The sequence below is a fragment of the Anabrus simplex genome, chromosome 2 (genome assembly GCF_040414725.1).
Source record: "Anabrus simplex isolate iqAnaSimp1 chromosome 2, ASM4041472v1, whole genome shotgun sequence".
NCBI classification, from domain to species: Eukaryota; Metazoa; Arthropoda; class Insecta; order Orthoptera; family Tettigoniidae; genus Anabrus; species Anabrus simplex.
This window is the reverse complement of record NC_090266.1, coordinates 304,080,824-304,095,001: the sequence shown is the minus strand read 5'-3', so window position 1 is coordinate 304,095,001 and position 14,178 is coordinate 304,080,824. Positions and strand designations below refer to the sequence as shown.

At 37.2% G+C, this 14,178-nt stretch overlaps 1 protein-coding gene across 1 annotated transcript in view; it reads right to left on the bottom strand.

Annotated features, from left to right (window-relative positions):
- Window positions 1-14,178, bottom strand: part of LOC136863519 (spindle assembly abnormal protein 6 homolog) — a 353,838-nt gene that overhangs the window by 57,786 nt on the left and 281,874 nt on the right. Inside the window, exon 8 of the mRNA XM_068225981.1 lies at window positions 2,615-2,758. Within this exon, the coding sequence (XP_068082082.1) occupies window positions 2,615-2,758 (144 nt within the window). The remainder of the gene's footprint in view (window positions 1-2,614; window positions 2,759-14,178) is intronic.

Here is a 14,178-nt window from a genome sequence, read left to right as displayed (position 1 = left end):
CTTAGTTGGGGCGGGGGGACAAAAAAGTGGTTGAATTATTTTAATGGGAATTTTATATCTCAAAACCTGAAGATGTTAGACATAGAAGTTGCTATTTGGAATCTCCTTTCAAAATAAACACTTTTTTTTTTCTTTCTTCAACTTGATTTGTACAGATCTATGTCGCATGTCATACTGAAGTAATGTAGGTCCTTCAATGTATATCCCTTTCAGACCTGAAAGAAAACTGAAGGCGTGAATTTTTGTTTGTATGTCAAAAACTAACTAAAATGCTCCGTAATACACATATTGATAGTTTATTTTACAAAATAAAAACCAACATCCAAAAAAAAGGACCCATACAATTGTGCGTATCAAAATTCAAAACCTCGTTGTATCACATACGATGATGTATCTTCAAAATTTACGTTCACTAACCAATGTACACACTTCATTGAATATATTCCGGTATTCAGTAAAGCTTCTAGATTAATAAACGCAATAAATAAATGCTTACTTTTGGCACTACTGCTTCTCGCCATCTCGCCGATCAACTGTGCTTTTTAAACTCTTCTTCCTTCGCCCTGGTGGTCAAGCGCATACTAAAAACAATTGAAATAGACGCCACGTGTCCCGCACAATCACTGCAGTCCGGTCTAGCGCCGAAAAAAAACATAAAATACGGTCAGGGATAAACAAAATACGAACCCGCACAATTGTGCGTACTCGGTCTGAAAGGGATATAACAACAGGCGAGTTCTTAAGCATAAACTTATTTTAATACAACAAAATTTCGCTATTTTGCTAGGCGGGCATTAATTTCATTGTGGAGTTTTATCTCCCGTATGCAGTTATCAGACTGTGCTTCATAAATAAGCTTCTGATAAGTTCACCTGCATACACCCCAGCGTCAGTGGGTAGGGTCTGACACATCCCACTCTGAAGAGTCTAGTGTCAGACCTAAGACGAAACGCTGGTTAATAGAGCAAACGCCGGAAAAGCCATCCATCTAATTTTGATCTGATTTTTGATATGCTCTATTGGTGGAAAAGAATCTAATTCCCTTCATGGGAACTTAGAATTTCCATTAAGTACATTTCTGAGATGTCGAAAAAAATTTTACGGTGATATTTTACTGTGTTATCGACAAGTTTGGAGAGAATAAAATCTTGTTAGATGAAAACAAGGAACAAATAAACTACAAAAACATGACCATGAAGACCCTCAAGAAAGAAGTGGATAATTGCACAAATGCACTAGAGAAGAAAATAGATGATTCTGTGAAGACAGTAGAGAAAAGAGACTCTGTAAAGACACTGGAAAGAGAATTGAAGAATGTAAAATTAAACAACGAATGAATACAAGTCTTGCAATGTCTGTGATTGAAAAGCAGCATAAGATAGAAAATTTGAAGTAAAAACAAGGCGGTCCTATATCAATAGATGAAAAGATCCGAAATATGAATGCAAGTACTGCAAATCAAGCATTATGGAATATAGATCCTGATTTCCTTAATGTTCACCAAACAATACCTGGAGTACCAGATATTGTTAATATTATTCATTAATATTATTCAGCTTCAGGAAGATCAACCTAAGAAATTCAATTGTTCATCCATTATTAGAAAAATACAAGAGTATTTGAGAGACATTAAGATAACTAGACACCAACAACCAAGGGCAGTTGCTTTTAGACGTGTAGCAGTATCAACATAGCTAAGTAATTATACATGATAAATGTCATCTTAATTCTGTTCTGACAATTTACAATGGTACAGAAATTGGTCCACCTTTACTTTACAGCTAAGCCATGTAAAGTATTATTACGAGACCATATCAGTCAATAACCAGACTCCCAACTTCACAACTTCTGAAAGGATGCTACCCCACTTTTGATTAACTATTTGTTAGTCAGGTCTCTCGACAAATACCTATCCAATGTGGTTGAACCTATGGCTCAGCTACCGGCTTCTTTAGGATGCACAAGCCTCTCCACTGTGGAAAGATAACATGGTTCAGAGGAGAGGAGTGACACCTATGAGCAAAAAGATTTCAGAATATATGCTGAGGTACAGTAGTTGAAACTTGTAGAGACTGATTGAAGAGTGTGTCAGAAAAAGTAACAGATAGACAGTAATTGCTGGTAAAAGAAGGAAAGGAAATTATTGCTAGGATTCAAGATACAAATGATGCTGAAGTGATGAAGTCCAGCATATGAGAGCATGGAGAAGAAGAACTGAAGATGGAAATCTTGACCTTATATGGACATAGATCATGTCAAAGACAAGGAATTGTGGCAGTTTATCAGCTACCTATGTCTTGACCAGTGCCACCTCCTCCCTTAGTAGCATTATAAGGCAAACAAAAAAGAAAACCAAAAAAACCAGAATTCTTAACAGATTGAAAAACGTAACAGACTTCACACAGATGAATTAGAAAAGCTTGGTTTCAGACATTATAATAACCTTCTTCTCACTCATCAAAATGTCCCAAGAAAATGACAAGGATTGTTGTTTTATAAGGCCAAACATAGAGGTCATCAGCCCCTCCCATGAAAATCTGCACTAAATATATTTCAAAGTACTTCAAAGCTTTATTTACTAAGTTACAGGAGGACAATACCTTGTTTAACCTACCTCACGGCACACATCATCAAACTGACCCCGAACATTACATATGATGGAGTTGGCTTTAAATACATCTTGCCTCAACTCTTCATTCTGACGCAGTAATAGTTGGCATTCTCTGGCTTGAATGTCAAAATTGTTTTTGAGTTCAGCCTAAAACAGAGAAAAATATTACATTAGAATACTATCTGAACACTATCTCAAATTATGCTGTTTCCTGTAGTTCATAAGCAACAAGAATAATACTACAATATAACAATGTGGCAGACAAGACACAAAGAATAATGTTCTCAATGAACTGAAAGGAAAAGTGGTGCACTGAAAACAAGATGAATCTTCACAAAGATTACACTATAACACAAAGAGTAAATAAAATCAATTTTCATTAATATTTTGCTGAGTACAAAATCTGATAAATACAGTGGAACCTTGGATTGCAAGCATAATTCGTTCCAGCAACATGCTTGTAATCCAAAGCGCTCGTATATCAAAGCAAGTTTTCCCATAAGAAACAATTGAAACGCAGATGATTCGTCCACAACACAAAAATATGTATTCACATACCATTTCTAAAACAAAATATAACGTAAAACAAATTAAAGTGCACTTTTCCCTACAATAGAATCATTGTTGGTGTGAGGGAGACGAGAGATGACACGAGAAGAGTTACTGTGTAGCACGAATTTCACTAACGGAATCACTGCTACCTGGTGGCTCACTGGAATTGTTTCATTTTCGTGCAACTATAACGAGGAACCTGTCCAATGACTGTTGCTTTTGCCTCTTTTTTTAGGATTTCACGAAAATGTGACATTGCATTGTCACTGAACTGATTTATCACTCGCACTGCTATGAACTTATTCCAGTGGTGTTTTTCTACAAAATTTTACACCGTTTCCCACATCCGGAATCTCAGTTGAAGTGAGAGATTCCATTGACTTTTCCTCCTTCTCTTCCCCGGACGAGATCTCCATAGCCTCCTCCTGTTGTTCGCGATGCAGGTCCATCAGTTCGTTGGTGGTCAGTTCCTGGCTATGTTCTTCCACCAGCTCTTGAATGTCCACAACATTCACCTCCAGCCGCATAGTCTTCCCTAAGGACACAATTTCATCAACAATCGGCGGCTCATTGTCAACAACAATCCCCTCAAAGTCACATCTAAGAACACAGTCAGGCCACAGCTTTCCCCTAGCGGAAGTAGAGTTCTCTTGGTGCCTCCATCCCAGGCTTTATCGATGATCTGCAGGCAGTTCACTATGGGGAAAGGATTTATCCCAAACTTTTGGAGGGTAAGGTTTGTTCCTTCGGTCACTTCGAAGCATCGCTGAAATAGTGCTTTGGTGTTTAGCTTCTTGAAGTTCGAAATGACTTGCTGATCCATAGGCTGGAAAAGTGGAGTAGCGTTGGGAGGAGGGAACTTAACCTTAACGAACTTGAATTAATCCAGTAAGTCGTCCTCAAACCTCAAGGCCTGGAGGATGAGCAGGAGCATTGTCCATAACCAGCAAGACTTTGAGCAGCAGATTATTTTCTGAAAGGTATTTCTTCACTACAGGACCAAAGACCTCGTTCATCCATTCAAGAAACGAACAGGGGAGGGGAAAACGTAGGATGCATGACACTCTTATTGCGGAACCTCACTTGCTTATCAAGTTACAAATTATTTAAAATGTTCGCTCATCTTGCAAAACACTCGTAGACCAAGTTACTCGCATTCCGAAGTTTCACTGTACAATGCATTCTTTGTCTCCCTAAGGAGTCAAACCCCAATAATTCATGAAGGTGAACTCAGGGAATTTCAGATTTTCATATGGAAGCCATTCATAATAACCAAAATCATAACAAACATCAAACACTTCATGAAACACTGGTCTGATCATCCATAGATACACAATATAGCAAGTATATATAAAAATATTTTAAAAACCTGATTCAGAGATTTCTTTCAAAGAGCAAATAATGAACAGGCAAGATAATGTAGCAGATAAAACAAATCCTACTGAATGAGTAGGCTACGGGGTTAGAGGCACGCAGCTGTGAGCTTCAATTCGGAAAATACTGTATTCGAACCTCACTATCGGCAGCCCTGAAGATGGTTTTCCATGGTTTTCCATTTTCATACCAGACAAATTCAGGGGCTGTACCTTAATTAAGGTCATTGCCACCTCCTAACCACACCTATCCCTTTCCTATTCCACTGTCACCATAAGACCTATCTGTGACAGTGCAGGAAAAGCCATCTCTAAAATAAATATATATATTTGGAAGAAAAAAATATATTTGAAATGTATTGCATAGCCTGTTTCTTCCATCAAGAACATCCTACCAAATAAGCCAATCAATCAATCAATGACCTGAATACAGGACTGTTGCCCAGGAGGCAGATACCCTATATATTGTGTACCTAGCTTTTCCTTAAATGTTTTTCAAAGAACTTGGATATTTATCACAAATTTCCCTTGTTAATTTATTAAAATCCCTTACTCGTCATCCTATAAATGAATATCTGCTTCAATTTGTCCTCTTGCATTCCAACTTTATCTTCATATTATGATCTTTTCTACTTTTAAAGGCTCCACTCAAGTTTATTCATCTACTTATGTCATTCAACGCGAACTCTCCACTGACAGCTTGAAATATACCACATATTGGATAAAACTATTTTCATGTTTTTTATCTGTATTGAACTAAATACTAATTGTTACAATTCTTGTTTTTATTCTCCACCTAATTCAATACATAAAAGTGTTTATTGTCTCTAGAAGGACACTTTATTACAATATAACACTAACAGGGACATGTTTCGCTCGGTATACTGAGCATCTTCAACCTCAATTGAACAAATTTCTCAAAGGTTAAGTCTTTATATGGAACCTTCTTATAATTAATTTGTTCGTTAAAATTGTTTTACACCATTAAAATATTACCACTAGTTAACACATAATTAAAAAGAATTAACAAATTAAAATATAGCTATGATGGACTAGATATTGATCACATTATACTGATGTCCAAGTCATAGTAATGTTCTAAACATCTTTAAGATTTGGCTAAAAATCTCGTTAATTTCCCGTTTTTACTAAAACTATTTAGTGCTAAGTTATTTTTCTAAGTATAAATGTCCTGTTTGGAATTAATGATGTTAGAGGATTAAACTTGTGATCTATATCTCCTTCATGGTACTTTCAGTTTAGTTGAGAACCACTACATTATTAAAAAATTCTGCATTGAAGGTTTGTGGTCTGCTGGAAACATCATACTAGTAGTCCTCACTGACCCTCACCTGGTTTGAGTCAGCCTATTTTTACACTGATCTGTTAGTTAGTGAAGCGTGGTTAAAAGGGACACTAATAAATGATACTTAGTTGCTGGTGTATTGTTTTACTGCAACATTTGTGGATGAATGTGTCTGTAACAAAAGAATATTATGAGTGTGTTGTTTGTAGTTGTTATGAGAAATTCTTGTGTTTGGAATTTCACTTACTTCTTTATTCACGCTTTAGTGCGTAGCTGTTATTTTTGCAGTACTGAGACTATTTGTTATTCTTTTTCTGCTGTTTGTGTTATGTGCATGTGGCAGGTGTGGTGTAGGGCGAGTAAAAGACGTAGGGGAAAGAACTGTGGGTGGAGCATTAGGCACTGGTGTAAGAGGTAAGAGCGAGTAGGGGTCGTAGGGGAAGGAACTGTGGGCAGGTGGCAGATTTCCTACCTGTTGTTTTCCTAGCCTTTTCTTAAATGATCGCAAAGAAATGGAAAATTATTGAAGATCTCCCTTGGTAAGTTATTCCAATCCCTAACTCCCCTTCCTATAAATGAATGTTTGCCCCAATTTGCCCTCTTGAATTTCAACTTTATCTTCATATTGTGATCTTTCCTACTTTTAAAGAAACCACTCAAACTTATTCGTCAACTGATGTCCTCCCACGCCATCTCTCCACTGACAGCTCGGAACATACCACTTAATCGAGCAGATTGTCTCCTTTTTCCCCAAATGTTCCCAGCCCAAACTTTGCTACTCTGTTGTTGAAAATCACCCAGAACAAATCGAGCTGCTTTTCTTTGGAGTTTTTCCAGTTCTTGTATCAAGTAATCCTGGTGAGGGTCCCATACACTGGAACCATACTCTAGTTGGGATCTTACCAGAGACTTATATGCCCTCTCCTTTAGACACTTACTACAAACCCTAAATACCCGCATAACCATGTGCACAGATCTGTACCCTTTAATAACAACCATATTTATGTGATTAACCCAAAGAAGTTCTTTTCTTGTATTAACACCTAGGTACTTACAATGATCACCAAAAGGAACTTTCACCCCATCAACGCAGTAATTAAAACTGAGAGGACTTTTCCCATTTGTGAAACTCACAACCTGACTTTCAACCCCTTTTATCATCATACCATTGCCCACCGTCCATCTCACAACACTATCGAGGCCACCCTGCATCCGCTCACAAACTTCTAACTTCTTTATTACTCTGTACAGAATAACATCATCTGCAAACAGCCTTATCTCTGATTCCACTACTTTACACATTTCATTGATATATATATAAGAAAACATAAAGGTCCAATAATACTGCCTTGAGGAATTACCCTCTTAATTATTACAGGGTCAGACAAAGCTTCACCTACTCTAATTCTCTGAGTTCTATTTTCTACAAATATACCCACACATTCAGTCACTCTTTTTTCTAGTCCAATAGTACTCATTTTTGCTAGTAGTCTTCCATGATCTACCCTATCAAATGCTTTAGATAGGTCAATCGCAATGCAGTCCATTTGGCCTCCTGAATCCAGGATATCTGCTATACCTTGCTGAAATCCTACAAGCTGAGCTTCAGGGGAATAACCTTTCCTAAACCCAAAGTGCCTTCTGTCCAACCAGTTATTAATTTTGCAAACATGTCTAATATAATCAGAAAGAATGCTTTCCCAAAGCTTACATGCAATGCATGTCAAACTGACCGGCCTGTAATTTTCAGCTTTATGTCTATCACCCTACAGCAACTATACTATACTATAGCAATTCTCCATTCATTTGGCAGAGCTCCTTCAACCAAACAATAATCAAATAAGTATTTCAGATATGGTACTATATCCCAACCCATTGCCTTTAGTATATCCCCAGAAATCTGATCAATTCCAGCTGCTTTTCTAGTCTTCAACTTTTGTATCTTACTGTAAATATTGTTTTCATAGGTAAACTTTAATACTTCTTTAGTATTACTCACCTCCCCTATCTGGACATTATCCTTGTAACCAACAATCTTTACATACTGCTGACTAAATACTTCTGCCTTTTAAAGATCCTCGCATACACACTCTCCTTCTTCATCACTGATTCCTGGAATGTCCTTCTTTGAAGCTGTTTCTGCCTTAAAATACCTATACATACTCTTCGATTTTTCACTAAAATTTGTATGACCACCAATTATGCTTGCCATCATGTTATCCTTAGCTGACTTCTTTGCTAGATTCAATTTCCTAGTAAGTTCCTTCAATTTCTCCTTAATTCCATAGCCATGTCTAACTCTATTTCTTTCCAAGCTGCACCACCTTCTTAGTCTCTTTACTTCTCTGTTATAATATAGTGGATCTTTACCATTCCTTTCCACCTTTAAAGGTACAAACCTATTTTCACATTCCTCAACAATTGCTTTAAACCCATCCCAGAGTCTGTTTACATTTTTATTTATCATTTTCCAGCAATCAGAGTTACTTTTTAAAAACTTCTTCATGCCCGTTTTATCAGCCATATGGTAGCCTACTGCCAAATAGTCCTAATTTTAATACCTTCCTTTCTTTCACATTTATTTTTAACTACGATAAAAACAGCTTCGTGATCACTAATACCATCTATTACTTCAGTTTCTCTATAGAGCTCATCTGGTTTTACCAGCACCACATCCAAAATATTCTTCCCTCTAGTTGGTTTCATCACTTTCTGAATCAGCTGCCCTTCCCATATTAACTTATTTGCCATTTGTTGGTCATGCTTCCTGTCATTCGCATTACCTTCCCAATTGACATTTGGTAAATTGAGATCACCTGCTACTATCACATTCCTTTCCACATCATTTCCAACATAGCTGATTATCTTATCAAATAATTCTTTCCCATTCTGTACACTCCAAAGACATCAAGTTATCTTTAGAGATGAGCCTTACACCCAGAAATTCATGATTTTCATTCTTAACTTTTTCGTACCTTACAAATTCTTCTTTCACCAGAATGAATACTCCCCCTCCTACCATTCCTATCCTATCTCTACAATACACACTCCAGTTCGTGAGAATATTTCTGCATCCATTATATCATTTCTCAGCCATGATTCAACTATTACAATACCTGGTAAATATATATCTAATAAATTACTTAATTTTGTTCCTTTGTTTACAATACTTCTATGTTTGAGCACTAACATTTTTATGTCATCCCACTTGATATCCAGTTCCCTATTCCCTTAACACCGCTCCCTAGGCCACCCCGTTTCCCCTGAATGTACCTGACTATAGCCCTTCTAGACAAATTTCCTAACTTACACGCACCACTGCGGTTTAAGTGAAGGCCATCTGAGTGCAGATCCCTGTCTCCTACCCACCAATTAGGATCTAGAAATCTCACTCCCAGTTTCCCACATACCCACTCCATAGTCTCATTTAAATCCGCAATCACCTTCCAGTCAGTATCCCTCTTACACAGTATTACACTGATAACAATCTCCGTTTCCTTAAACTTCATCCGTGCTCCATTTACCAGATCCCAAACATCCCCAACTATGTTGATACTTACAACTACTTGTCTTACGTTGTTAGTACCAACGTGAAACACTACCACCTTCTCCTTTCTCTCTTCCTTCTCTTCTACTTTCCTCAACATCTGCCTCAACCTAATTTCTGGATAACACTCTACTCTGATTCCCTTTCCTCCACACACTTTCCCCACAAGTCTAACAATGGAATCCCCCATGAACACAGCCTCAACCCTACCCATCTCATTTGATCCCCACCGCTCCTGGTCAGCCCTATCTTCTCTCACTGCTGAACAAGCTACTTCCTCCTCCCTTTTCTCCCTCCCATGACCCTGTTACACCTGCCTTTTCCTTTCCACTACACTACATTTCCCTTTCCTACCTTTTCCCTTCCTCCTACTTCCACACATCTCAGCAACAGTTCCCTGTTCCTCATCTTCCCTTGGTTGTTCTACCTGCAGTGACTCGTACCGATTTCTCACAGACACCTGTCCTGAATGCTGATTCTGACCAGAGCCCTTAGCCTGCAATTTCCTTCCCCTTAAAACATTAGACCACCTGTCTTCTACAATTCCCCCATTTCCTTCCCATCCCTCCTTTATACCTACTGTATCCTGTACATTACTTGAGTGAGGCCTACTTTCCTTCCTGTCCTCTGAGTGAATCCTAATTATCTCCCTCAAACTCTCAAACTCCTCCCTCATACTCTGTAATGCCTGGCCACACCCACAGTTCCTGCACTTGCAATCCTTAGCCATTATTTACGGAATAATGGGAAGAAAAGGAAAAATAATATAACTTATTCTGTGCAAAATAAAAATGAAAGGAAAGAAATGTTGTCCAGGATAGTTCACAAAGATCACACAACAACAAGATAATTAATATAAGCTACCACTACACTACAATACTACTTAGTTGTAGGAATTTTTGCCAGCCCCGTGGTGTAGGGGTAGCGTGCATGCCTCTTACCCGGAGGCCCCCGGTTCGATTCCCGGCCAGGTCAGGGATTTTTACCTAGACCTGAGGGCTGGTTCGAGGTCCACTCAGCCTATGTGATTAGAATTGAGGAGCTATCTGGCGGTGAGATGGCGGCTCCGGTCTAGAAAGCCAAGAATAACGGCCGAGAGGATTTGTCGTACTGACCACACGACATCTCATAATCTGCAGGCCTTCGGGCTGAGCAGCGGTCGCTTGGTAGGCCAAGGCCCTTCAAGGGCTGTAGTGCCGTGGGGTTTGGTTTTGTTTCGTTTGTAGGAATTTTTTTTCTACAACACCCTAACAGAATGAAAATTGCTGTTAATTACTGAAAACCGAAAGTAATACACAAGAATTAGGCCTACACAATTCTTAACTGCAGTTAAGTCTATCCTAATTACTGCAACAGAATTCTAGTGAGAGAGTTAATACAGATACCACACATACTATAGATACTACAGCTACTATACTACACAAATATTTCACAGTAATAGAATACACACACTAATTTATAATAAGATACCTACTCTTAAGACACTACAATGATTTTAAACTACATTCAGACGTATCCTAATTATAATACAACAGGTTATTACTAAGCACAAACTGAAATGGAAATTATAATTAAAGTTTGAAATTCGCAAGACTACTCAAAATAATAGAATAAGCACTCTAATTTCTAATAAGTCACTACAATACACTACAACAGTTTTTAAAATACGTTTGGATGTATCCTAATTACAATAGGTTATTACTAAGCACAAATAGAAATGAAAATTGCAATTAGGCCTAAAGTTTGAAATTTGCAAGAACTACCATACTCAAGGATTACCACTAAAGTTAAACGCGTAGACAGAAGATTATTTCTTCAGTATTACTTTATCCTACTATGCTCTAATAGAAATGAAACCTTGCATTTGGTTAAATGATTAAGTATTTTTTTTGCTATTGGCTTTACGTCGCACCGACACAGATAGGTCTTATGGCGACGATAAGACAGGTAAGGGCTAGGACTGGGAAGGAAGCGGCCGTGGCCTTAATTAAGGTACAGCCCCAGCATTTGCCTGGTGTGAAAATGGGAAACCACGGAAAACCATCTTCAGGGCTGCCGACAGTGGGGTTCGAACCACCTATCTCCCGAATGGATTAAGTATTGAAAGGATTGCTGTACACAAAAAATACACTAATATGACAGGTGAGATACTATCTAATATACCGTATCTTCACTACAATTCTCAACTGTAATGTGGTTTATGCAATGTGATAGCCAACCAGGCAAAAAAAAAAAAAAATACATAAATCTCAAGGTTAAAGTCAGTAAGATTACCAAAGACTTATGGTTTCTGCAAGAATATCTGAAAAATTGTCTAATACCTAAGTTTCTGAAGTCAGCTCAAAGAAGTAACATATCAGATCAAAGATCATATCGTCCCTACTCTGGCAAACTAGCGAATCTGCAAATTGTCAAAAGGTTAGAGGAGCTGAAAGAAGTTGTGATTACTCATGTCAAATCAATTTTTATATTTAAGGATTGGTTTCATGTGTTAGGCATAAGGAACGAGTTGCGGATGTGAGACTTTGTCAGAGGGTAGACAATATTTAACCAATAAAATCTACACCAAAACTTCAGAAGTACAGATTCCCTAGTTTGTCACTTTCGCTAGTTTGCCAGAGTGGGGACGATATGACATCCAAAACAAAATCATTAAGATATGGCTATAAAACAAAATAAAAGAATTATATATAAAGAAATCCTTATTAAACTTGCAACTATATAAGGTACACTTAAATGTAGCTCATTTAACAACCCCATTGGAATGGAATTCCAATCAATCGATCAATCAATCAATCAATCAATCAATCAATCAAATCAATCAATGAATCGCTCAATCAATCACTTCAGTATGACATGCGACATAGATCTGTACAAATCAAGTTGAAGAAAGAAAAAAAAGTGTTTATTTTGAAAGGAGATTCCAAATAGCAACTTCCATGTCTAACATCTTCAGGTTTTGAGATATAAAATTCCCATTAAAATAATTCAACCACTTTTTGTCCCCCCACCCCAACTAAGTGGGAAAACAATGGTTCATTAAATTTCCTAGATGTGAGTGTCATGCGTACAGATTTAAGATTTCATTTTCTTTCATTTTCAGATATACAGAAAACCGACACACACCCTAATTGCAATCATCTGAAATCCAATAAACAGGCATCCTTTTTCAGCCTGGTATACAGAGCCTTTAAAATACCTTTTATCACTTGTTAACTTAAGGAAAGAACTTAGAACTGACTAATGGTTACAAAACGGAGACGGTGAATTGAATCATTAAGAAAGTAAAACTTAAGTTGGCCACTAATCTTACTCCAGAAAAGACTAAAAAATCAATATATGCAACTTTCACCTACACCAATCCTGTGATTCACCAAATTACAAATTCCTTGAAAAAACAAAATTTGCAAGTAGCCTTCAAGACACATAACATTAATAAAAACTTTTTTCAACCATAATACAGTTAATTTAAATAATGATGAGTATCAGGGATCTGGTTGATATGCACACAGTGTAATTTCTCATATGTTGGCTAATCTGGACGCAGCTTTATTACAAGATACATGGAACAATATAATGCATTAAAACATAATAATAAGTAATCCACAATGAGCAATCGCATGAAAGAGACCCGCCATCAATTTAGTACAATAGACAGGGACCTCAAAATAATAAAAAGGATCGACAAAGGGAAGTTAATGACTGAGTACGAAAACATTTATATCATTTGGATCAGTATTTCAATAAGGAAAAAACCTAAATGACGCAACCGAAATAAAAAGCCTGTTAATAGAGCAATTGCCAAAACTGCTACTAGTTCTCAAATCAGAAAATAGTAAAATCTTCAAAATATTCAATTATAAGTCTTCCGACATGTTAACAAACACAAATCCCCGCTCGAAAACACGTAGAGACCCCCAACCACAAGCTAGGTCAGTATACAACATCCTGCCCACAGTTCCTTCCCCTACGCCCCCTACTCGCCCTCCACCTGTTACACCAGTGCCTAATGTTCCACCCACAGTTCCTTCCCCTACACATCCTACTCACCCACCACCACACCTGCCCCATACATACAACACAAGAAGCAGAAACACGATAACAAATAGTCTCAGTACTGCAAAAGGCACAGCTACGCACTAAAGCGTGAATAAAGGGGTAAGTGAAATTCCAAACACAAGAATTTCTCATAACTACAAACAACACAATCATAATATTCTTTTGTTAGAGACACATTCATCCATAAATGTTGCAGTAAAATAATGCACCAGCAACTAAGCATCATTTATTAGTGTCCCTTTTAACCACGCTTCAATAATAAACAGATCAGTGTAAAAATAGGCTGACTCAAGCCAGGTGAGGATCGGTGAGGATGTTTCCAGCAGGCCACAAACCTTCAATGCAGAATTTTTTAATAATGTAGTGGTTTCTCAACTAAACTGAAAGTACAGCGAAGGAGATAAACATCGCAAGTTTAATCCTCTAACATCATTAATTCCAAACAGGACATTTAAACTTAGAAAAATAACTAAGCACTATATAGTGTTAGTAAAAACTACAAATTAACAAGATTTTTAGACTAATCTTAAAGATGTTTAGAACATTACTATGACTTGGACATCAGTATAATGTGATCAATATCTAGTCCATCACAGCTATATTTTAATTTGTTAATTCTTTTTAATTATGTGTTAACTAGTGGTAATATTTTAATGGTGTAAAACAATTTTAACGATCAAATTAAATATATGAAGGTTCAATGTAACGATTTAACTTTTGAGATATTTGT